This window comes from Oreochromis niloticus, linkage group LG5 (genome assembly GCF_001858045.2).
Source record: "Oreochromis niloticus isolate F11D_XX linkage group LG5, O_niloticus_UMD_NMBU, whole genome shotgun sequence".
NCBI lineage: Eukaryota > Metazoa > Chordata > Actinopteri > Cichliformes > Cichlidae > Oreochromis > Oreochromis niloticus.
This window is the reverse complement of record NC_031970.2, coordinates 20260533-20287203: the sequence shown is the minus strand read 5'-3', so window position 1 is coordinate 20287203 and position 26671 is coordinate 20260533. Positions and strand designations below refer to the sequence as shown.

At 40.6% G+C, this 26671-nt stretch overlaps 1 protein-coding gene and 1 long non-coding RNA gene across 3 annotated transcripts in view; one reads left to right on the top strand and one right to left on the bottom strand.

Moving 5' to 3' along the window:
• The window catches only part of LOC100704191 (inter-alpha-trypsin inhibitor heavy chain H3), a 34013-nt gene that overhangs the window by 2858 nt on the left and 4484 nt on the right, over positions 1-26671 (top strand). For both annotated transcript variants that reach the window (XM_019358827.2, XM_025907272.1), the window contains 15 exons: positions 1095-1223; positions 1349-1465; positions 2327-2495; positions 2592-2702; positions 2871-3052; positions 3162-3341; positions 3437-3558; positions 4518-4759; positions 8947-9000; positions 14894-14926; positions 23682-23729; positions 24011-24058; positions 24357-24404; positions 24705-24752; positions 25050-25097. In XM_019358827.2, coding sequence (XP_019214372.1) covers positions 1095-1223; positions 1349-1465; positions 2327-2495; positions 2592-2702; positions 2871-3052; positions 3162-3341; positions 3437-3558; positions 4518-4759; positions 8947-9000; positions 14894-14926; positions 23682-23729; positions 24011-24058; positions 24357-24404; positions 24705-24752; positions 25050-25097 — 1579 coding nt within the window. The remainder of the gene's footprint in view (positions 1-1094; positions 1224-1348; positions 1466-2326; positions 2496-2591; positions 2703-2870; positions 3053-3161; positions 3342-3436; positions 3559-4517; positions 4760-8946; positions 9001-14893; positions 14927-23681; positions 23730-24010; positions 24059-24356; positions 24405-24704; positions 24753-25049; positions 25098-26671) is intronic.
• Positions 9347-14887, bottom strand: LOC112846918 (uncharacterized). Its single transcript, XR_003220135.1, has 2 exons — positions 14408-14887; positions 9347-11358 (listed from the first exon to the last, which is right to left on the bottom strand). It is a non-coding gene; the product is annotated as an uncharacterized LOC112846918 (long non-coding RNA).

Below are 26671 nucleotides of genomic sequence, written 5' to 3'. Positions count from 1 at the left end.
TTTTTAGCGGCCGCTCTAGGTGTACTAGATGCACCTGATCCTTGTCGTTTCAAAACATGTATCTCTCTGACTTTATCTCCTCTACGAGAGTTTGTGTTGTATTATGTTCAAATGTTTAATAAAAACGTATCGCTCATTCATAACGAGGAAAGCTTTGTAACTGTCCCGACTAGTGAAGAGTGAATTTGTGATTGACATGACATTGACCAATCAGCTGAAAGGAGAAAAATTGGGTCAAAATTCGTACTTGTAACTTGAAACTTGAGTGCAGAGTTTCACACGTCCACACACAAATCTTTTTTACACACACACAAATTCTCTTTTACACATACAAATCCAGATTTACAAGTACAAAATATTTATGACTACAATTTGAGCCCATACACATTCAATAAGCTTAGGCCCAAAGGAATAAGTGTTTCACAATCCTGTTGATTTTTCTTTTTTTCTTTTCATTTGTGGATTCAGCAACAAACCATATTAGTTGACAATGGTTTTCTCAAGTGTTCCTGAGCTCATGCAGTGATTGCTACTACAAAGTTGCGTCTATTTTAGATGTGGTGCTAACTGAATGGACAATGATAAAATATTAATTCTAACATTTGGTCCTTGAGTGAAAACATATCTCTCTATATTCTGAATCATTTAATCTATCATATTATAACTGTCTTGTTTCCTAGACAGTCTTTGAGAAAGTGGTGAGACCGAAGCTGAAATTCTCAGCTTCTCTTTTTATGCCCAGTCATGTCACTCACCTATTGCGAATAATTTGTAGTATAATTAGTCTTGACTGAGCTATTTTAAGCACTTGATTTCAGCACTCTTGGTGTCCCTGACATGTTTAAGATAATAAAGAAACAAAAACTGAATTTTAAGCTGCTGCTTTAAGTTGTTTGCAAGTTTTGTTTATATTACGATCTTACACATGGTGCAGAATATTTTAAAATTCAGCTTGTATATTCTCGCCTTTCAGATTAATGCAATCAAAGGTTTAGAAGCAAAAGACACAATTTTTTGATCAAGTAAACAAAAATTAAAATCACTGACCTCTCTTTCTATCATGAGTGTAAAGAATTAAATCATTCTGTTTCCAGGCGTGGGTGTATTTCTATCCAACAGTTAACCAACAGAAGATGTGTGACAGCTGTAGTGATCAGGGTATGAATGGAGATCTAGTTATTGTTTATGATGTCAACAGGGACAATGGACTCGGACACATCAAGGTAAAACCTGGTCAATTATCAATGTACACACAAAGAGAAAAAAAAAGTCTGTTGAATTAATATTATATCTTTCTGCTCCTTAAATTATCTTTTGACCAAAGAACCTTCTTCTCACTGCTCCTTAGAAATCTGACGGGTACTTTGTTCATCACTTTGCTCCATCTGATCTTCCTCGAGTGCCAAAAAATGTCGTCTTTGTTATTGATCAGAGTGGCTCAATGCGTGGCAGAAAAATACTCCAGGTAAATTATTTGAAGGGTCTGTATTTGCCCACATCCCTGATTTTTGAACCTTTATCACACCAACATGCTTTAGATTTATGTGATTTTAATATTAGATAATGATAACCCAAGTAAATACAAAATACTGTTTTTAAATGATGATGATGGGAAAAACATTTTCCGAACCTACCGCCTGTTAGGGTACCTGGATCGTTGACCCAGTGTTTTTTTTTTACTGTGTTTTGAGGTTTTTTTAATCTTCTCTGAAATGTTTATTTCCTAGTTTAGTATGCTTATGCTCCTGAATTCATTTTGTATTTCTAGTTTTGGATGTGTGTGTGGTTGTGTCTTCCCTGTACTTCCTGTTTTACTTTCATACTCTCCTGTCAGTTGGTGTCATGTTCTGTTCTGCTTCTCTCCCGTCATCTCTGCTCGATTAGTTGCCAACCATGTTTCTCTGGTGTTTCCTCTTTGCCCTGTTTCTCTCTTGTATTTAGTGTCTGCGTTTCCGTCTGTTCAGCGTCGCGTTCTCCCTCATTTCCGGCCCTGTGTTTGGCCTGCCTGCTTAGTTCATGTGTTTTCCAGTTTGTTTTGTTATCCTGGAAATCTTTGAGTTTGAGTTTAGTTTTGTCTGTCGAGTCTGCATTTTGGGTCCTCCAATCCTGCCTGCTGCACACAGCACACCGGCTCTATGTGAAAAAAATAATTGCACTCTAAAACTAATAATTGGCTTTGCCAGCTTCGGCAGCAAGAAGTACGATCAAGTCTTAGAGATAACTGGCAAAGAGTCTTTAACATTGCTGTGGACCATTCTTCAGTTTATAATTATAAAACATGTACTAGGTTTAATACACTTTAAATATGTAATATTTTTTTGCCCAGACTAGGACTGCATTATTCCACATTTTGAATGATCTGGCAGAAGATGACTACTTTGGTCTGATCACTTTTGATGGCAACATTTTTCACTGGAAGCGAGAACTTGTTCAGGCCAACAGCAAAAACCTGGAAAGCGCCAAAAACTTTGCAAGCAATATTCAAGCTAGAGGATGTGAGAAGTTGCAGTAAATATATATATTTTGGAATATGAACACTTGACAGGAAACTGTTAGGACTGAAACTTTGTTTTGTTGTTGTTGAATTTCAGCCACAGATATAAATCAAGCACTGTTGCAAGGAGCACGCATGCTGAATGATCATAGAAGAGAAGGTTCAGCATCTATCCTTATACTTCTCACAGATGGAGACCCAACCTCAGGTTATAATAAAGCACACCTTTGCATAAATGTACAAGAGTACTTCAAGACATAAGATATTTGTGATTATATACTGTATCTAATTTAGTTATATGTTTTAAGCTTTTTTATCAAGTGGTTTTTAGCATTATTGAGACTGTTATATCTGGGTATATCTTGTGTCTTTTCAGGGGTGACAAATCTGGAGAATATCCAGTCAAATGTAAGACAGGCTATTGCAGGCAAATTCCCACTGTACTGTCTTGGTTTTGGTTTTGATGTTAATTTTAATTTCCTTGAGAAAATGTCACTGCAAAATAACGGTGTGGCACGCCGGATTTATGAAGACTCTGATGCTGATTTACAGCTGAAGGTAATTTTCCTTATACAGTAAATACTCTTGTGATGTGATTTAACAATCCCAGAAAATTGAAAGAAAAACCAAGAATAGTTTGTATAATGTCCAAATTGTATGTCAACAGGGTTTCTATGAAGAGGTGGCCACACCTCTATTAACAGATGTGACAATGATCTATGTGGGTGGGACCAATCTAACCCAGACTAACTTCAGTCAGTATTATAATGGTTCTGAGATTGTGGTGGCCGGTGAGATCACAGATAATAACATTGAAACCTTCACCCCTCAAGTTGTGGGCATTTCAGTAAGGATGGACTCACAGTACTCATCAGTTGTCATTTTCTTAAACTGTTTTCCCTGTATGTATATTGACATTACATTGAATTTGAATTGTTACAGAGTAATAGAAGAATAATATTCTCTAATCCAAATGAAACTGTGGAATCCACTGGAACAGTGTCTGATGACCGTATCCAGAGGGTTTGGGCATACCTCACAGTTAAACAGCTTCTGGACAAAGAGTGAGTATGATATATGTCATCTTTTCTCATTTGACTCTTCCTAAGCAACTACTTTCTAAAGGGTAGCAAAAAGAAAAACAAAACAGTTTCCCTTAAACTATTTAATGGTCAAATGCACAATAAAGTTGGGGTTTTCCCTGACGTAACATATCTACAGTAATTTGCTTGTTTTGACGAGCTTTATAAATTTTTCTAACGACCAAAAGTCAGAATCAACTGACTCCTCTCAGTTTGATTCTGAGAGGAGTCACAAATCCCTTGGGGTTGTGGCAGGAAGGGCATTTGGCATAAAAAGCTGCCCAATCATAACATGTGGATCAACATGTGAAAAAGGGAGTGGCTGAAAGTAGCTAATGGTAAAAGATTCCTAACCAGCTTCTCATGTTGTGTTTCTATTTCATAACACTGATAGCACCTGCCACCATGAATAACTGAGTCACAACTTTATAAACAAATTAAAAATCTATCATGATAACTACCATAAATACAGTTCAGTATACAAGTCATGATTGAAATGATTCATTACACAAACAAAACACACTTTAAATTATAAAGCTGTGCTTGAGGCTAACCTGTCTTGAAAATTTGTTTCATAACACACAGGGAGCTGATGACCTAAAAACCCCTATTTTACATTTTATTGGTTGTAGTAGTAAATTTTTTGGTTGACCTTGAAACAAGCACCAGCTTTAAAAAGAAGTGTGGCCCATGAACTCATTGTTGTCACCATTTGTGTTATAATATTACAAACTCTCTAGTTTGTCTTGATAACATATTGCTTTATCCATGTTTATGATTAGAATAATCTTTCAGATTTCTAAAAATTCCAGCTATACAGCACTATTTTAAAAACACTCGAGATGGGCCAGGGACATGCACAAGTTATGAAACACTGAACAATAAAGTGCACATTTAATTCTTTTTTAACATTCATATTTATTTAATATATTGTGACACAGACTTCAGTTATCTGGACCTGAGAAAGAGAAAGTAAAGAAGGAGGCTTTGGAGCTGTCACTGAAGTACAGTTTTGTGACCCCTCTCACATCTATGGTGGTCACAAAGCCTCCAGGAGAGAACACAGATGTGCTTCATAAACCAAAGGAAGGTAAAACACCACAGAGATGGCAGCCCCCTGTAGATCAGTCATTTTCAAGACAATATTTGGCTCCCAGTATCCACCTGAGTGGCAGTCCAATTGGTGAGTATCACAAACACAAAAAGACTGAAATTAATGAAATGCTTCATAATCTCTACTTTTAGCCCAGACTAATGTCATTGTCATGTTAAGGAGAAAGCCCAATGCGCATCAAACTGCCATGCACTGAGTATTGTGATATCTTACTATCAGAACTAGCATGAACTTTGAGCCACAGTAGCTCATCTGTTAAACCGAACCACACATGCCAGTCTTTGTTCCCCACATTTCTCAGTGAACCTAGGCACCCATGACCCCATCGCTGGCTCAACACTGTTCCTTCCTTGGACCACTATTGTTAGATACTGACCAATGCAAACCGGGAACAGACTCATTACTATGATTACAAAAATGAAGAAAAGAAACTAAAAGTTCTAAACTCCAAACATCAAAACTCACCCATAATAACCACAACTGAGAATACTTACTGAAAGACCAAAAAACACAAAACCAATGGACCATGGCAGTCATCAAGTAGAACATTTCACTTTCTTGATCGGACATGCTGAAAATTTTTGATAATGATATGTTTTTGTAGTTTTGCCTCCACTATAGTGGATTTTGATTGAAATGCAGATTTTCAGTTTAAATTCAAAAGGTTTAACAAAAATATGCATTAGGGATGCACCGATACCGATACTGGTATCGGGTATCGGGGCCGATTCTGTAAAATGTGTGCGTACTCGTACTCGTAAAAGTTAACCGATACCATGAACCGATACTAATGTAGCCCGGATGGGAATACTCATAATTCCCATGGACTTAAACGCCACGGTAACATAAGGTGTTCACAGTTGATGTTATGTGATGTAACTCTACCCTAAATGTAATTTGCCCTGTAATATGTCACAAGGTAAATACAGGTAATTAGAGCAATCAAACTGTTATGTTAATCATAAAAGTATTATTTTATGGTATGTAACTCTGAAGGGAGTTAAAATATTTTTCAGAGTTCTAATTTTCTGGAGGCCCGTGAAGGTAGCATAAAACGGGACCTGTGTATCTGTTGCAATGGAGGAGGAGAAGAGAACGGCATGGAGAGATGCACGAGGTTAGCTGAACCAAAGTGAGAGACTCGGCTAGTTTTACTGAGGTTAACCAGCACAAAAGAGTGTGTGACTAGAAAGCTGACCGTGTGAGAGCTTCACAACAGAGTGTGGGTGAAGTGACTTTTTGTTTCAATGGTCGCACCACCGTGGAAAACTGTGTTTCCAGCTACGACCGCCGAGGCTAAAGGCTAGCCCGGACTGCTTGGCTGCACCACGGAGGCAGCCGCTATGGACTGTCGGAGAGCTGGACAATGACTGGCTAACGTGCTGTAGCAGAGACAGCATCGGGTCCGCAGGGAGTGGATTTAGTGTGGGACTGGTGAACGGCGATCTACCGGGCAACGGAACTGTAAGTCAGACTTTTGTGCTCTTACTGGGGAGAAGAGGATTTTTCTCCATCGTCCGGCGTGAGCAGCAAACAGGCCTGCAACAAGTGTGAATGTGAGTGTGTGGAGCCCATGTGTGAATATTGTGTGTTAAGTGGATTTATATAACGTGTTTTGGAGTGTATATTAGTGAGTCACTTACCAAAAGGTGATAATATAAGTTGGGTTGTTTAATATAATTTGAAAGGGAATTATGTCATTTATACAGTGTATTTCATTTGGTTAAGGAATTGGAATATCATTTGAGATTAAAAAAGGGATGTGTTGTACAGTATTTGTCTCTGCCCTTACGTTCAGTGAACGTTTCGTTTGGGTTAAAGAGTTGTCTGGGGTCGTTTCTTTACTACTGGTTAAGTTTAACTTGTGTGTGGTAGAAGTATCGGTTTTTGTACTCGGTATCGGCAAGTACTCAGATCCAAGTATCGGTATCGGATCGGTTTGAAAAAATTGGTATCGTTGCATCCCTAATATGCATTAACTGATCAGGAATTTATGACTGTCTCTAGGGCTGGGCTATATCATACCGTTCACGGTAATACCGGTGTAATTTTGGGCAACGATAGGAAAATGAAATATCGCGATAGAATATGGGTGAAACGCGCATGCACAGTGCCTATGTTTACATACGCACATGGCGGCGACACAGAATGACAAGAGCGAAAGTGGATCGTTAAATGAAACAGATGAACCAGAATTGGTTTGTAAAAATGGTGCAACTTCAGTGGTGTGTAACTGGTTTAGCTTTCGTCTGTCAGATACACAACAAAGCACTATTTCTGGTAGAGCATGCTAGCGGGCCGTCGTTATTACTGTGTTGTTTGGAAAATATGGCACACTTAAAATCAATCCTTTGATTTTTCTTAAAATCGACAGTGTCCCTTATAATCCAGTGTGCCTTATGTATGAATTCTGGTTGTGTTTACTGTAGGGATGCAACGATACCAATTTTTTCAAACCGATCCGATACCGATACTTGGATCTGAGTACTTGCCGATACCGAGTACAAAAACCGATACTTCTACCACACACAAGTTAAACTTAACCAGTAGTAAAGAAACGACCCCAGACAACTCTTTAACCCAAACGAAACGTTCACTGAACGTAAGGGCAGAGACAAATACTGTACAACACATCCCTTTTTTAAACTCAAATGATATTCCAATTCCTTAACCAAATGAAATACACTGTATAAATGACATAATTCCCTTTCAAATTATATTAAACAACCCAACTTATATTATCACCTTTTGGTAAGTGACTCACTAATATACACTCCAAAACACGTTATATAAATCCACTTAACACACAATATTCACACATGGGCTCCACACACTCACATTCACACTTGTTGCAGGCCTGTTTGCTGCTCACGCCGGACGATGGAGAAAAATCCTCTTCTCCCCAGTAAGAGCACAAAAGTCTGACTTACAGTTCCGTTGCCCGGTAGATCGCCGTTCACCAGTCCCACACTAAATCCACTCCCTGCGGACCCGATGCTGTCTCTGCTACAGCACGTTAGCCAGTCATTGTCCAGCTCTCCGACAGTCCATAGCGGCTGCCTCCGTGGTGCAGCCAAGCAGTCCGGGCTAGCCTTTAGCCTCGGCGGTCGTAGCTGGAAACACAGTTTTCCACGGTGGTGCGACCATTGAAACAAAAAGTCACTTCACCCACACTCTGTTGTGAAGCTCTCACACGGTCAGCTTTCTAGTCACACACTCTTTTGTGCTGGTTAACCTCAGTAAAACTAGCCGAGTCTCTCACTTTGGTTCAGCTAACCTCGTGCATCTCTCCATGCCGTTCTCTTCTCCTCCTCCATTGCAACAGATACACAGGTCCCGTTTTATGCTACCTTCACGGGCCTCCAGAAAATTAGAACTCTGAAAAATATTTTAACTCCCTTCAGAGTTACATACCATAAAATAATACTTTTATGATTAACATAACAGTTTGATTGCTCTAATTACCTGTATTTACCTTGTGACATATTACAGGGCAAATTACATTTAGGGTAGAGTTACATCACATAACATCAACTGTGAACACCTTATGTTACCGTGGCGTTTAAGTCCATGGGAATTATGAGTATTCCCATCCGGGCTACATTAGTATCGGTTCATGGTATCGGTTAACTTTTACGAGTACGAGTACGCACACATTTTACAGAATCGGCCCCGATACCCGATACCAGTATCGGTATCGGTGCATCCCTAGTTTACTGACCTCGAAACGATTTTATGTGGTACACGGCGCTCGAAAATCTGTCAAATGTTTTAGTACGACTTTGGTAAGCTACGAACCCACACCGCTTGATGGATTGTCGGAGCATTACGGCTATCGTATGCAGGCGCCTGGCGGAGTGATACGTACTGTGCTTCAACATAATATTACCATATTGTGTGTGTATAACCTCTTTTTAAGTTTTGTGGATATTATTCATAGTTTTGCTGAGGATATGTCGGCCAGTTTCCACTGGAAATGCCTTTTGGTTAAACTGTCAGCGAGGAATTTGCACTGTTACATTTTTATATAACTTTAATGCACATAAAAAAACAGCTGCTTGTTTAAGTGAAAATACATTGATGGGGTTTTTTGCACTAATAAAGTTGTGGAGTTGTAAAGTATTTTGTCTAGTGTCAATTATATCGTCAGTTATATCGTTATCGCAAATTTTCAAATGTATATCGTGATAAATATTTTTGGTCATATCGCCCTGCTCTAACTGTCTCTATATCTCATCTCATCTTTGTCTTTTCAGTAGGAAAAGTGCAACGTAACATTAACTCCTTCACTCCACATTCAACATTTCAAGGTACTCTGTTATGATATAATTAAACAAACTGTATGTTTTAATGCATACTCAATAATCCAGATAAGGAAGAAAGTTCATTCTGTTGAAATGTTTCACTCATCAGTGACTTCTTCAGTCTGAAGAATCCACTTGAGTCATGTCCAGACAAATGGAACTGAATTACTGGGAAACTGTATGTGACTTTATACTTTATAGCAATAAACAATGTCAAAAACTGTAACTATGGTGAGGTTTATTCCTGTCTGAGAGAATATAGCCGTTTAAGAATTGGCATAAAAGGCTTGACGGCATCGAGGGTTATATAACTCTTGAGCCCCAATTGTGAGAGTGAAATTATTTGCCCCAGTGCCCCCGGTACTGGGGGCATTGGGGCTTAACTGGGCTCAGTGAGGATAAACGTTTAATCCTTCTTATGGGCACCAAATCCAACCTACTTAAGGCAAATAATTTCACTCTCACAATTGGTAACTCCACAGTTTTCCTTTCACCTCACTTCAAGAGCCTAGGTGTCATCTTTGACAGCTCACTATCTTATAAATCTCACATCAGTGATTTCACCCATTCTGCCTATTTCCATCTACGCAACATCAACCGATTACGTTCTTCTCTTTTCACCCTGTCTGCGTCCATTCTTGTTCATAGTCTCTTTACCTCCTGCAGTGACTATTGTAACTCTATCTTACATGGTCTCACTCAAAAATCCCTCCATAAATTCAAATGGTTCAAATCTCCACTGCCCGCATTATTACCAGAACCCCGTCCAGCACATCACCCCTGTTCCTCATGAACTTCACTGGCTCTCCGTGAAATTCCGAATCCTTACGTGTCTTGAAAGGCGCTTTTAAATAAAATTTATCATTATCATTATTATTATTATTATTATTAATAAAATGACAAAAAAAATTCTGGCTTCTTTAAATCAAAATATAAAGAAATGAAGGATCAAGATTGGCATATGGTTGAATTTATTGTTGCTTTTTTTTGTAGTAAAATGTAAGCTTTCAGGTTTTGAAAACATACAAGAATAGGTTTAGGGGATAGATTTATGTTATAGTTACTGCAAAAAAAGAATATAAGTTTAGAGTTGGCACAGAAATCAAATACATTATCACCATGGTCCTTTGTTGTGTGTTTTTTGTGGACTCAAAATGTGTTTCTTTTGGATTTAAGAGATGACTTATGTTCAAGTTCTGCATTATTTAGTCTTGAGTATAGTATTTCCTAGTGCCTCTGGGTTTTGCCTCTAGTTCTTGGTTCCTTGTTTGAACCTACTAGATTGTTTGACCTTTCATGCCCAGTCTGTTCTAGTTTCATCTCTGTGTTTTGTCCTCAGTATCACCTGTGGGAACTTTCCTCAGGTTTCTTCCTGTTAAAAGGGAGTGTCTCCTTTCCATTGTAGCCAAAGCACTTGCCCATAGCAGGTCATATGATTGTTGGGGTTTTCTTTGTTTGTTTGTTTTTTTGTATTATTTGTTTTTACCTTGCCTCAAGACATAAAGTGCCTTGATGCAATTGTTGTTGCTATATACATAAATTTGAATTGCACTGAATTGAATGAAAAACGTGTATGAATTGACAAGAAAAAGGGACCTTGTTCATTACTTTATTTTGGCTAGTTAAGTATTATATATAAAAATATAAATGAACATGTTTCTTAATTTCATTTTATCAATTAGTTTTTGTTATTTCAGGAATGTCAAATAATCTCAAAATACTAAATAAATTAACTTTATTAACAATATAAATACAACAACATACAATATAAATAAACTTATACTAACTAATAAACTAGTTACTGGCAGAAAACATGAGTAACATAAACTGTTGTCAGTAAGCTCTCTATATATGGCAGTCCAGTATAGAGCACTAGAAATAATGGGGAAAACACAAGGAAGGATCTTGGAACAAATTGGCAGAATAAACACTAAAGACAGCAGTGCAGCACAACAATGAACAAACATTATCCCAGGTTTCAAATACGCAGACACTGAGAGCAATCAGGGTAGAATGGAAACACAAGGCTAACACAGCTAAACTTAATCAGGGATAAGGCAAGGGAAATGAAACTGAATACAAAGCATAATAGACTACAAAAATAAAATGGGAACACAAAAAGGCCTAACACAGAAACAGACTCTTAATGAGAAACATATTACATAAAAAAATCATATCAATTCATGTACTGTTATCGCTACGTGTTGGATACACTGTGTATGTTAACGCAGGTCAACAGCAAGCCAAACTCAATTTTCATGAGCCAGGAAACTGAGCGTCTTGCTCCTTTATTACGGTCTTCTCGACAGCTTACAATCTTTTACAATTGTGGCTTGAATAGCTCGATGAAAGTGCTGAGTGAAACTAAAAAATAAACCAGAAAATAAAATATCCTTTAGCTATTTGACATGTGAAATAAATGCACAAAAAGAAATATCTAGTGATAGAAAACATGTATCAAAGTTAGTCTTAGCTGCTAAGTAATGATAAACAGTAGTTTTAACAATCCTCTGATATGCAAATTAGATCGCTAGCATCATTGCTACGTTAATAGACCATGCTCTGAGCAAAATCCGCTTCTGGGATAAGCAGGGCTCTAGAGTGCAACCAATTTGGTCGCAAATGCGACCAAATTTTTCAATGGTGCGACTAAAAAAAATATTTGGTTGCACCGGTGCGACCAACTGTTCGGTTAACAAAAAAAAAAAAATCTCTGCAACTCTCCGTGTGGTCAACAACAGACACACAATGGCCGTTTCTCAATTCTCAAGTACGTGAGTACGTACTCGCGTTCTCGGCGAGTACGTACTGGCCGAGAACGCACGGGAGTACGGACTCACCGAGAACGCGAGCACGGACTCGCGATTTGTACAATTGGAACACCAGCGTACTTGATGATGTCACAGGTCCGGAGTTTTTACTGCCGTCCCCTCTTAATTTAACTGTGAGTAACATGTTATGAAGCTTAACTTTAATCACAGCCAAACCGGTTTACTCAGGAACAAATAAAACACTGAAATAAACCAAACATTAACATTTAGAAGTGATCTAAGTGACTTATATATCATTTTTAACCTCAGTAGTGAAATCTCTATTAATAAAAATAGTGTACATGTACATACGTGTACATACCTTAATAAAAACAAGCAGGTGAGATGTTAGAACGCTTTTATTTTTATTTTAGTGGACACTCAATACGATAGACAGCTGCTGGGGTTTCTTTAACCTGAGTAGAGAGAAGACCGCGGGCGGGAGGGGGTTGAAAACGATGTGCCGGGAGTCCGCTGTTCTCGCCGGCTCTAATAATCCTCCACCTCGCTGTCTGCTATGGAGCTGGCGGGTCACAGACGTCTCCGAAAACGTCGGAGCGTGTTTGGAAATATATGATATCTTGATAAATCGAGCAGATATTTGAAGTTTACACAGCTACATTCTCGCTTGAAAATAACTTAAAAGTTTATTTTGTGACCCAGAAAGAGTAATATTTAAAAGTTTTTAGCCCCGCTCATCCGCCATTGCCGCGTTTGAGTTTTGGACGAAATGCATTCTGGGATATTTAGCTGTACCAAGTCCACACAAGTCACCACCGATGCATGCTCGATAAAACGGGCGGAGCGAGAACACATCCGGGACTTTTTCGCGTTCTCGGCTTGATGCGTACTTCGAATTGGAACAGTACTTGGTCTCCGACTGATGACGTATCACGAGTACACGAGAACGCAACTACGCACAAGTACGCATATTGAGAAAGGCCCATTATGTCCCTATCGTGGACTAAACCAATCAGAGATAGTCAGGGGCGGGACCTCTTTGATTGGCCGTGGTCCAGTTGAAAGTGCAGGTGGATAGAGGGAGGTGAGTAGCTTGAATAAAGCGATATCGATTCATTAAATCCTGAATTGACTTTTAAATATAACCGTGTTTTGCCAGGAACGCCAGTTTCTCAGATTAAAGCTCACAAAACTATTTCAACAACCACCAAACAGCAAATGAGAGCAGGTACACGGATTCCACACAAAGACGTAACACAGAGCGGACCCGACGCATCAGAATCAGCTTTGTGTTTCTCGGCTTTCTCACCCGACGGCCCGAACACGGACACGCTGTCGGAGCTCACCGATTCTGATGCGTCGGGTCCGCGCTGTGGTTCCGTCTTTTTGCGCTGATTCTGAGCTGCAGGTTTTGTCTCTCCAACCAAAATTCACCGAGCCAGCAGCAAAAGAAGCAGCAAACTACGCTTCACATTTGATAAACATCGTCATGAATTCCCTCTGAGTTTTGCTGTTTTGCTTCCATCACGATAAAAATCACACTTCATGCCCTCTCTCCCTCTCTGTACTTCAATAACAGTTTCCCGTCTCAAATCTCTGTTTTCTGCATTATCGCTTATTACCCACCAGTCTACCGTTGTTTACAGCGCTGTCGGCCGCTGTCTTTTTCCTTTTTTTTCTTTTTTTCACTTAAATGACCTCGGACAAGAAAGCCTAATTTCTGCTGTTCAATATTGAAGAAATTTAAACTTTTTAAAATTATGCAAAATTGCAGAATATTTTTAAGGTTATCTGCTATAAAAAGACAGGCCAGAAAAATCTCCTTCATGTTTTTCTGTGTTTTATTCTCAGTTACTTTGACACAAAGGCATCTGCTGTGATGTTCACAATTCTGATGAAGTCTCACATGTATCAGTACTGATAAATGATCAGAATTATAATATTTCTAACTGTCTGAGGCTAAATTGAATCGAATCAGGACTTTGAGAACCGGAATCGAATAGATTATAGAAATCAGTGATGATACCCAGCCCTAGTGAGCAGCCTAGGCCTGACAGAAGTGGATGTAGCTATGGGTAATAAGAACAAATAAAAAGAACTATTGACAACTTTTTTGTTAAGTTAAGGCCTGATCCGTCTGAAATTCATAGGCAGTGCTCTGACACGGAGCAATCAATCTTTGAATGTTGAAAAAGCACAGTGTATCCAGAAAACACATTATATGCTGCAATAAATGCACTGCCCAAGTGTCCCCTCTCCCCACTGCCTTTCAGCAGCAGGCAACAGCAAACAGGTCGTCAGAGGAGGCTGAGATGATGATTAAGTTTTCTACAATAACATTTTCTACAATATTGACAAAGCACTTTAAGCACAAGATTGTTAGTTAATAATTTAGAAATGAATATTGTCTGTATGGACTGCAACTTCCCCCCCAAAAAAGTGCACATGTAAAACTCCGGTGTTAAGCGATGCGGTTGAAAAATTTGAGTGCGCCTAATTTTTGTGCCGGTGCTGCGCCCATGGCAAAAAGTTAGTCTAGAGCCCTGATAAGGCTAATTCCTGGTACAAACACATTCACAAAATGATCTCTAAATCAGCTGTTATAAACATATAAAACAAACCAGAACATGTAATAAACTTACAGCCATTGCTTTCGATGGTATATATAAAGATTCAGGGCACAGGAGATGAAGTTTAAACACGGATAGGCAGGCTTCCTGTACAATGCTTTTTCCCAAATGACTGCAGCTTCTGCTTCCCACAATGCATTGCGAACACAGATTACTCCTTCAAAATAAGATACAGAAAAAGTAATGCTGACTGTATAGAAAAATATTTTTTAACTACATGACTCTCCTTTTTAACATAAATTACCACAGATGAAATATGACATTTTTATCACTAAATTATTATGAACCATTTTTAATCTTTTACTTGGGACAGAACAATTCATATTATATTCTATTTTTTATTGTGTTTTTACAAGAAACCATCTTGAATCCACAAGAAAAAGGGACCTCGATTTTAACTTTATTTTAGTCAGGATTGCTTTGGGTTAATTATTATATATAAATGAATATGTTTCTTAATTTTAATTAATCAATTTGTTCATGATTTTGTTGTTTTAGGAGTCGTAAGCATTCATGATTTGCAACATCGAGGTATGTTGTGGCACATACTGCAGGTGCTCTATTATGATATAATTACTGCTTAAGTTTGTACTGAATAATTCATTATAAATACACAATAAATGAATGCATACTAACTAATAAACTAGGTACTGTGAGAAAACATGACTAATATAGAGTGCTGTACTAATGTTGTCAGCAAGTTCTATATAAATGCATGTTAATTTTTTAGACTCATTCCATCTTACATTATCAGATTTTTTTTTAATTTTTCTGCTCAACCACATCTGATTTGCCTGAAATGTTTATGGTTTCAAATTGGTACATCTATCTATCTATCTATCTATCTATATAAAAACACCCATCTCGCCCCTGCGGGCGGTTTTATCCTTCAAGCTCGGGTCCTCTACCAGAGGCCTGGGAGCTTGAGGGTCCTGCACAGTATCTTAGCTCTTCCTAGGACTGCGGTCTTCTGGACAGAGATCTCCGATGTTGTTCCCGGGATCTGCTGGAGCCACTCACCTAGCTTGGGAGTCACCGCACCTAGTGCTCCGATTACCACGGGGACCACCGTTACCACCGTTACCTTCACCCTCCACATCCTCTCGAGCTCTTCTCTGAGCCCTTGGTATTTCTCCAGCTTCTCGTGTTCCTTCTTCCTGATGTTGCTGTCATTCGGAACCGCTACATCGATCACTACGGCCGTCTTCTCCTGTTTGTCTACCACCACTATGTCCGGTTGGTTAGCCACCACCATTTTGTCCATCTGTATCTGAAAGTCCCACAGGATCTTAGCTCGGTCATTCTCCATCACCCTTGGGGGCATCTCCCATTTTGACCTCGGGACTTCCAGGTTATACTCGGCACAGATGTTCCTGTACACTATGCCGGCCACTTGGTTATGGCGTTCCATGTATGCCTTTCCTGCTAGCATCTTGCACCCTGCTGTTATGTGCTGGATTGTCTCAGGGGCATCTTTACACAGCCTGCACCTGGGGTCTTGCCTGGTGTGATAGACCCCAGCCTCTATGGATCTTGTACTCAGAGCTTGTTCTTGTGCTGCCATGATTAGTGCCTCTGTGCTGTCTTTCAGTCCAGCTTTGTCCAGCCACTGGTAGGATTTCTGGATATCAGTCACCTCCTCTATCTGCCGGTGGTACATACCGTGCTGGGGCCTGTCCTTCCATGATGGTTCCTCGTCTCCCTCCTCTTTCTTGGGTTTATGCTGCCTGAGGTATTCACTGAGCACGCTGTCAGTTGGGGCCATCTTCGTGATGTATTCGTGGATGTTTCTTGTCTCATCCTGGACTGTGGTGCTGACACTCACCAGTCCCCGGCCCCCTTCCTTCCACTTAGCGTACAGCCTCAGGGTGCTGGACTTGGGGTGAAACCCTCCATGCATGGTCAGGAGCTTTCTTGTCTTTATGTCAGTGGCTTCTATCTCCTCCTTTGGCCAGCCTATTACCCCAGCAGGGTACCTGATCACAGGCAGGGCGTAGGTGTTGATGGCCCGGATCTTGTTCTTACCATTCAGCTGACTCCTCAGGACTTGCCTGACCCTCTGCAGGTACTTGGTGGTTGCAGCTTTCCTAGCGGCCTCTTCATGGTTCCCATTCGCTTGCGGGATCCCCAGGTACTTGTAACTGTCCTCTATGTCTGCAATGTTGCCTTCTGGTAGTTCAATCCCCTCAGTTCTGACTACACTTCTCCAGTCCGAATGACATTCCAGTGTCATTGCTGTATAGCCTGGTAGTGTGTATCAGTGAATCGATGTCTCGTTCACTCTTGGCATACAGCTTGATGTCATCCATGTACAGGAGGTGGCTGACAACCGCTCCGTTCCGTAGTCGGTATCCGTAGCCAGTCTTGTTAATGATCTCACTGAGGGGGTTCAGGCCTATGCAGAACAGCAGTGGGGACAGAGCATCTCCTTGGTAGATCACGCACTTGATGGTGACTTGTGCTATGGGCTTGGAGTTAGCCTCTAGTGTTGTACGCCACATCCCCATTGAGTTCCTGATGAATGCTCTTAGGGTCCTGTTGATCTTGTACAATTCTAGGCATTCCAGTATCCAGCTGTGGGGCATTGAGTCATAGGCCTTCTTGTAATCAATCCAGGCTGTGCACAGGTTGGTCAACCTGGTCTTGCAGTCTCGACTGACTGTTCTGTCTACCAGTAGCTGGTGTTTTGCGCCTCTGGTATTCTTGCCAATCCCTTTCTGTGCCCCGCTCATGTATTGACCCATGTGCCTGTTCATCTTAGCCGATATGATGCGTGACAGGAGCTTCCATGTAGTACTGAGGCAGGTTATTGGTCGGTAGTTGGATGGGACCGGTCCCTTCTTGGGGTCCTTGGGGATCAGGACCGTCCGACCTTCGGTTAGCCATTCCGGGTATCTCTCGTTAACTAGCAGCTGGTTCATTTGTGCTGCCAGACGCTCGTGGAGTGCAGTCAGCTTCTTCAGCCAGTAGGCGTGAACCATGTCGGGCCCTGGTGCTGTCCAACTCTTCATACTGGAGACCCTTCCTTAGATGTCTGCCACTGTGATGGTTACTGGACCCTGTTCAGGGAGGTCGCTATGGTCTGCCCTCAGATCCACTAGCCACTGAGCATTGCGGTTATGGGTTGCGTCCTTCTCCCATATGCTCTTCCAGTATTGCTCCGTCTCCAGCCTTGGTGGTGCTGTTCTCTTATTGTTCCCTTGCCACTGAGAGTACACCTTTGCTGGTTCTGTGGAGAACAGATGGTTTATTCTCCTGCCTTCTATCTCTCTGGTGTACCTCCTCAAGCGGCTGGCCAAGGCTGTGAGTCTTTTCTTGGCAGTTTCCAAGGCCTCAGGTATGGACAGCTTGCTATATTTCTTATGCACCTTCTTTGTCGCGCCTTTCTGCAACTCCGTTAGTTGGCTAACCTCCCTCCGTGCTACTTTGATCTTGCCCTCTAGCCTCCTTCTCCATGGAGGGTACTGCCCCTTGTGGCTGTTCAATTTGTAGCCAAGCATCTCACTGATCACTGCTGCCGTAGTGTAGATCAGCTTGTTAGTGTCGGTAATCGTGGTTGTAGGTATCGTCCGTAGTGCTGCATTAACATCATCTAGCAGACCTTCTGAGGGTACTTCACGTAATCTTGGTAACCGGCTACGGGGGATCCAGGTTTCAAGCTTGGCCATGATCCTATCTTTCAGGTCAGTTCTTCGCGCACTCAACGATCCTTCTCCTGTCGCACTTGGGGCTTTGTACCCAATCTCGGGTGGGGGTGATGATATCTCCCCCCTGACCTGGCGTCCTGACTCCTCCTTGCCGTAGCATTTATGTTGTACCTCGTCAATCTCTAGCTGTGATAGCAGTCCCTTCTTTCGAATGTTGGAACACTGAGCTACTAGTTGTTTCGCCGTCATTGTGGATGTTGGGTATCGAAGAATCCATAGGTCCCTCATCCTATTCATGTAACTCCTTCCGCCAGGGTTACTTGCATAGTAGCATTCCAACAACGCCCTGTTTTTGTCTCCTGCCCACCGATGCCTTCTTGTATATATATATATATATATATATATGTATATATATATATATATATATACATATATATATACAGTGGAACCCTGTCTTACGAATACCCCATTTAACGTAAAATTCAAGTTACGAAGGCACTTAAAGGCAATATTTCTGCCCGTGGTACGGCAAAATGCCCGTGTAACGAAATCCGCTGGCTCTGATTGGCTGAGCCCACAATGCCCACAATGCCTTCCGAATCATGTGACAACCCCTTGGCTTTTGTACTTGCGCTTCACTGTTCCACTTGAACGACGTATTGTTGTTGCAGTTAGCAGTTAGCAGTTAGCCTATAGCCTATCGTTCACTCAAAAGGCGCGATGGGTGCTTCGACTTACGAAAATTTTCGACTTACGAAAGACCCTCGGGAACGAATTCATTTCGTAAGTCGGAGTTCCACTGTATTTAATATCCAGGTTGTACTCGGCACAGATGTTCCTGTACACTATGCCGGCCACTTGGTTATGGCGTTCCATGTATGCCCTGCCTGCTAGCATCTTGCACCCTGCTGTTATGTGCTGGATTGTCTCTGGGGCATCTTTACACAGCCTGCACCTGGGGTCTTGCCTGGTGTGATAGACCCCAGCCTCTATGGATCTTGTGCTCAGAGCTTGTTCCTGTGCTACCATGATTAGTGCCTCCGTGCTGTCTTTCAGTCCAGCTTTGTCCAGCCACTGGTAGGATTTCTGGATATCAGCCACCTCCGCTATCTGCCGGTGGTACATACCGTGCTGGGGCCTGTCCTTCCATGATGGTTCCTCGCCTTCCTCCTCTTTCTTGGGTTTCTGCTGCCTGAGGTATTCACTGAGCACGCGGTCGGTTGGGGCCATCTTCGTGATGTATTCATGGATGTTCGTTGTCTCATCCTGGACTGTGGTGCCAGCCTCAGGGTGCTGGACTTGGGGTGAAATCCTCCATGCATGGTCAGGAGCTTTCTTGTCTTGAGATCCTGTGGGACTTACAGATACAGACGGACAAAATGGTGGTGGCTAACCAACCGGACATAGTGGTGGTAGACAAACAGAAGAAGACGGCCGTAGTGATCGATGTAGCGGTTCCCAATGACAGCAACATCAGAAAGAAGGAACACAAGAAGCTCGAGAAATACCAAGGGCTCAATGAAGAGTTCGAGAAAATGTGAAGGGTGAAGGTAACAGTGGTCCCAGTGGTAATCGGAGCACTAGGTGCAGTGACTCCCAAACTAGGCGAGTGGCTCCAGCAGATCCCGGGAACAACATTGGAGATCTCTGTCCAGAAGAGCGCAGTCCTAGGAACAGCTAAGATACTGCACAGGACCCTCAAGCTCCCAGGCCTCTGGTAGAGGACCCGAGCTTGAAGGATTGACCGGGGAATTTTAATACATATATATATACAGTGGGATGCAAAAGTTTGGGCAACCTTGTTAATAGTCATTATTTTCCTGTATAAATCGTTGGTTGTTACAATAAAAAATATCAGTTAAATATATCATATAGGAGACACACACAGTGATATTTGAGAAGTGAAATGAAGTTTATTGGATTTACAGAAAGTGTGCAATAATTGTTTAAACAAAATCAGGCAGGTGCAAAAATTTGGGCACTACAAAAAAAGAAATGAAATCAATATTTAGTAGATCCGCCTTTTGCAGAAATTACAGCCTCTAAACGATTCCTGTAGGTTCCAATGAGGGTCTGGATTGTGGTTGAAGGTATTTTGGACCATTCCTCTTTACAAAACATCTCTAGTTCATTCAGGTTTGATGGCTTCCGAGCAGGGACAGCTCTCTTTAACTCACACCACAGATTTTCAATAATATTCAGGTCTGGGGACTGAGATGGCCATTCCAGAACGTTGTACTTGTTCCTCTGCATGAATGCCTTAGTGGATTTTGAGCAGTGTTTCGGGTCGTTGTCTTGTTGAAAGATCCAGCCCTGGCGCAGCTTCAGCTTTGTCACTGATTCCTGGACATTCATCTCCAGAACCTGCTGATACTGAGTGGAATCCATGTGTCCCTCAACTTTGACAAGATTCCTAGTCCCTGCCCTGGCCACACAGCCCCACTGCATGATGGAACCAGCACCATATTTTACTGTAGGTAGCAGGTGTTTTTCTTGGAATGCTGTGTTCTTTTTCCTCCATGCATAACGCCCCTTGTTATGCCCAAATAACTCAATTTTAGTTTCATCAGTCCACAGCACCTTATTCCAGAATGAAGCTGGCTTGTCCAAATGTGCTTTAGCATACCTCAAGCGGCTCTGTTTGTGCTGTGGGGGGAGAAAAGGCTCCCTCTGCATCACTCTTGCATACAGCATCTCCTTGTGTAAAGTGCGCCGAATGGTTGAATGATGCACAGTGACTCCATCTGCTGCAAGATGATGTTGTAGGTCTTTGGTGCTGGTCTGTGGGTTGACTCTGACTGTTCTCACCATTTGTCGCTTCTGTCTATCCGAGATTTTTCTTGGTCTGCCACTTCGAGCCTTAACTTGAACTGAGCCTGTGGTCTTCCATTTGCTCAATATGTTCCTAACTGTGGAAACAGACAGCTTAAATCTCTGAGACAGCTTTCTGTATCCTTCCCCTAAACCATGATGGTGAACAATCTTTGTCTTCAGGTCATTTGAGAGTTATTTGAGACCCCCATGTTGCTACTCTTCAGAGAAAATTAAAAGAGGAGGGAAACTTACAATCAGTGTTGGGAAGGTTACTTTTAAAATGTATTCCATTACAGAATACTGAATACATGCCCCAAAATGTATTCTGTAACGTATTCCGTTACGTTACTCAATGAGAGTAACGTATTCTGAATACTTTGGATTACTTAATATATTATCGTGCTGTTTACAACTACGTGAATGTACTATTGCTGTGATTTATTACTGTTACTGAAGGTCCGCGGCTCCGAACCGTAGTAAAGCGACCTCTGGCTAATACGGTGGGTTCCGTGTCGGGCTGGTAGCCGAAAAATAGCTTTACTTTGTTGTCTGGGTCAACTTTGCTTGCCAGAGACAGAGAGAGGCGTTGAAAGGCTGCTCCAACGGAACTTATTTTTTCCGGAGGAAAACACGAACACAGTGTACAGTTGAGTCTTAATAGCTTACTTACAGCTGGGCTCGTCAGGCACTCTTCTTGGCTGCAGTGGTTATTATTATATTTACATGCTTCCAGCTCCCGTTTTTGCTCCGTGACAGCTCGGACTTTTCCTTTCTCTCCCTCCCTCGCTCACAGACACATAACGTGTATGGCAGTCCATTCTCGCTGCATGCTACATTCTTTAGGGCCATGCCTGTAGCATTCTGCCTTTTAGCTTAGCACAACAACAACAACAACAAAAAAGCGCTCTCTCACCCAGGAAACACGCAGCGAGAGAGCGTGTCACCCTGTAACCATGGCAATCGTAATGCTGCCGCCTGGAACAACATTACGTAGCTGTCAAACAAACCCAAACAGTCCTGACCCGCGACAATATGAAACAGGGAAGTACCGCCGTGTAATCCATTTATTTCAACAAAGTAACTGTATTCTGAATACCACCTTTTTAAACGGTAACTGTAACGGAATACAGTTACTCATATTTTGTATTCTAAATACGTAACGGCGGTACATGTATTCCGTTACTCCCCAACATTGCTTACAATTGACCCCCTTAAATACTCTTTCTCATTATTGGATTCACCTGTGTATGTAAGTCAGGGGTCACTGAGCTTACCAAGCCTATTTGAGTTCCAATAATTAGTTCTAAAGGTTTTGGAATCAATAAAATGACAACAGTGCCCAAATTTATGCACCTGCCTGATTTTGTTTAAACAATTATTGCACACTTTCTGTACATCCAATAAACTTCATTTCACTTCTCAAATATCACTCTGTGTGTCTCCTATATGATATATTTAACTGATATTTTTTATTGTAACAACCAACGATTTATACAGGAAAATAATGACTATTAACAAAGTTGCCCAAACTTTTGCATCCCACTGTTTGTGTGTGTGTGTGTGTGTGTGTGTGTGTGTGTGTGTGTGTGTGTGTGTGTGTGTGTGTGTGTGTGTGTGTGTGGGTTCTTCTCATGTTTGTGTGGGTTCTCTCCAGGTTCCTCCCACAGTCCAAAGACATGCAATTGGCAGGGTTGGATTAAGTGATTATTTTAAACTGTCCATAGGTGTGAATGTCAGTGTGAATGGTTGTCTGCCTCTCTGTTTCCCGTTCATAAAACTTGTTTCTTGACAGCCACCCTTCCTCTGGGGCCATTTCTGATCAGGCTTAGAACCTTAGAACCTCTATAGATACTTTTAAAGTGAAGACCTTTCAGATTTTTTTTTTCTTCAGTTTATTAATGGGATAATGTACCTGTAATACTATCACAAACTATGGTAAATTTTTACAACTACCTGCAAAAGGCTATTGGGGTAGATCTCAGTCATCCAGGTCACGGTAGTCTAAGGATCTTGGAATCTAAGTTAATGGACTTCTTTAAGTTTCTTGAAGATGTTTCACCTCTCATCTGAGAAACGTCTTCAGTTCTAGAACCAAATGAGAATTTTCTCCAACCATGACATCCCAGTCCACTTCAGACCCAGCCACACCTCTACATCACAGAATCCAAACAGCCATACTATAAACACATGACAAAGAAGAGCCACCTTGACAGGACAAGACTTGGCTGTACAACTGGATCTAAAGGTCAAAGGTCACTCTGTCAAGGATGGCAGTGTTCACATTGGAAACAGAAGACAGATAATCTAAAAGAGGAGTAAAAGAAGCCATTTATGTCTACTGTGAATGATCATCTTTGAACAGAGGGGGTTGCTTACCACACCAGCTGTCTGCCACCTACAAATCAGCTTTGAGATCCCTTCCCAACTCACCCCCCACTTACATCTAGCGTCAGGTAAAGAAAGGTCCCACAGTGGTTTAACCCAAAAACCTCTTGTGATAATGACCCATGCCCTTTTCACACTTTGGCTCATGTGATGAGTCACATGATTAATAGTGCTCTTAAGGGACCTCCACTAGGGTTTAAATACCTGGGACTTTTTACCATTTGGTTTTAGAACTGAAGAAGCTACTCAGATGAAATGTCTTCAAGAAAATTAAAGAAGTCCAGTCACTTTTCCTTCCAATTTCCTTAGATCAGCATGACCTGGATGACTGAGAGCCTACACAGACATATTGGGTAGATTGGCAACTGTACAGTACTCTAAAACAATTTTTAAAGAAAATAACAGATATTAAATTCTTAAATGTCACTCTTTATTTCTAGTCATGCAAGTGGTCCACCACAAAGGGGAAAAAGGATTCTCTGGACAAGGTACAGTGCTTAACAAATGTATTAGACCATCACCTGATTCAAGGTTCATGTAATTGCTACCACAAAATTAACAGTATTGGTAACTACCAAAACAAATCTATGTTTATTGGAATAGTTAATCCACCAGTATGTGCAAGCTATTTAATCAAAATCATATTGTTAATGCTAAAATATAATCATTAACATTATCCCTGAATTTTCAAATGTACTCTTACAAAAACATACAAAAGTATATAATAAAAACAGATATTTCCTTCTTATATGTTACTGTTTATTTTTAGTCATGCAACAGCACGCCTCCAGAGGAGAGCGAGGACGTCCCGGACCAGGTAAAGTGCTTAACAAATTTATTAGATCACCCAATGCAAGGTTTATGTAACTGCTGCTTTAGATTAACAGTATTGGTAACTACCCCCCAATTTTTTTTTTATTTTTTTTTTTTTTTGGGGTTTTTGGAATAATTATTCCACCAGTATATACAAGCTATTTAATCAAAATCATATTGTTAATGCTAAAATATAATCATTAACATTATCCCTGAATTTTCAAATGTACTCTTACAAAAACATACGAAAGTATATAATAAAAACAGATATTTCCTTCTTATATGTTACTGTTTATTTTTAGTCATGCAACAGCACGCCTTCAGAGGAGATAGAGGACGTTTTGGATCAGGTAAAGTGCTTAACAAATTTATTAGATCACCCAATGCAAGGTTTATGTAACTGCTGCTTTAGATTAACAGTATTGGTAACTACCCAAAAAAAATTTTCTTTTTGTTTTTTTGGGTTTTTTTTGAATAATTAATCCACCAGTATATACAAGCTATTTAATCAAAATCATATTGTTAATGCTAAAATATAGTCATTAATATTATCCCTGAATGTTCAAATGTACTCTTTTACAAAAACATACAAAAAATAGTATTTCATAAAAACAGATATTTCCTTCTTAAATGTTACTGTTTATTTTTAGTCTTGCGACAGCATATCCCCAGAGGAGAGAGAGGAGACCTTGCACCAGGTAAAGTGCTTAACAAATTTATTAGACCATCACCCAATGTAAGGTTTATGTAACTGCTGCTTTAGATTAACAGTATTGGTAACTACCGAAATTTTTATTTTTATTTTTTTGGTTTTTGGAATAATTAATCCACCAGTATATACAAGCTATTTAATCAAAATCATATTGTTAATGCTAAAATATAATCATTAATATTATCCCTGAATTTTCAAATGTACTCTTTTACAAAAACATACAAAAAAATAGTATTTCATAAAAACAGATATTTCCTTCTTAAATGTTACTGTTTATTTTTAGTCTTGCAACAGCATACCCCCAGAGGAGAGAGAGGAGACCTTGCACCAGGTAAAGTGCTTAACAAATTTATTAGACCGTCACCCAATGCAAGGTTTATGTAACTGCTGCTTTAGATTAACAGTATTGGTAACTACCCAAAAAACCTGTGTGTACAGTTTTAATGCGTAATTTTACTGGGTTTCCTAACATCTGTTCTTCTGGTGAAGCATTCAAAGCTTTTATATGAATTTATATGTATTATCAGGTTTTGCATTTGTGGGGTAATAGAATAGAATAGAATGCCTTTTATTGTCACTGTACACATGTACAATGAGATACAGAGCATCTCCTTCTCTGTGCAAACATGTGGGAAAAGAAAGGGGGGGAAGTGCACAATTCCGCAGCACTATATACTAGGGGTGCAACGATACACAAAATTCACGGTTCGGTTCGGTTCGATACTTTGGTGTCACGGTTCGATATTTTTTCGATACAAAAAAATGTTCATGCCTTTTTAATTTTTCATTTATTAAAATTATAAATATTTATTTTAACTCAAAAGTACAGTTTTTAAATTTAATGTTGCTGAAACAACAAAATAATGAAAAAAATAAATCTATCTGATCGAGAAATCACTCATCTTTGGAAAAGAGAGTTTATTACAGAGAAATGGCTCTTTCCAAAATAAAAGCTATACTATACCCTTCTTCTGGGGTATATTCTCAGCTGCATATTAAACATATCATAAATCCAATCCATTATTATTATTATTATATCAGGTCCCCATAAGGAGAATCATGTGCTAATGGCTGTCTAAATGACTCAGGTAAAGTTTGTAGCATGCGTGCTTGTTGTTTTTGTCTGCTTCCACTTGTCTTTGCACTAGGATGATGTCGGCGTAAATGTGCAGTCATATTCGTTGTGTTCCCACTAGTGCTGTCAGCGTTAATCTCGTTAAAATGACGTTAACGCCATAACGCGGCAAATCTCCGTTAACGAGTTACTGCGGATCGCCCGGTGCGTGCGGCTGGACGGCTTCAACACATTAACGAGCTAACTGTGCTAACGCACTAGTTCCCACCAATGTCATTGAGCATTGCGTTGCACATCCGACATACTGTTTTACTTTTGTCCATGACGCGCTTCCCATCAGGGTCATACTTCACATGAAAACCAAAATAGTTCCAAATGCCAGATCTGAATGAGGGTGGGGGAGGTTCAGTTTCAGGGAGCGTTGAGGCAGTTGCCATGTTGCAACGAGCTTAGCTTCTAGCTGTGTCCCAAAACGTCGGCTGCATCCTCCACAGGCCGCATTTGAAGGCCGATTACGTCACAGCCAGGCAACGAAGGCTGTCCCAATTCGTCAACTCCTTCAAATGCGGCCGACAAATGCGTCCTTCATTTCCCTGAATTTGAAGGATGGGTCGGGTGTGTCCTTCATGGCCCACCATATCCCAGAATTCATAGCGCGGCCCAGCCAATTTCAGTTTCCAACAATGGCGGCCGCTACTAAGTTTTAAAATTACTCTTATCAATCTTTCTGGGGCACAAAATAAACTTTTAACATATTTTCAGGCGAGAAAGTAGCTGTGTAAACTTCAAATATCTGCTTGGTTTATAAAGACATCGCATGTTTGCAAAAG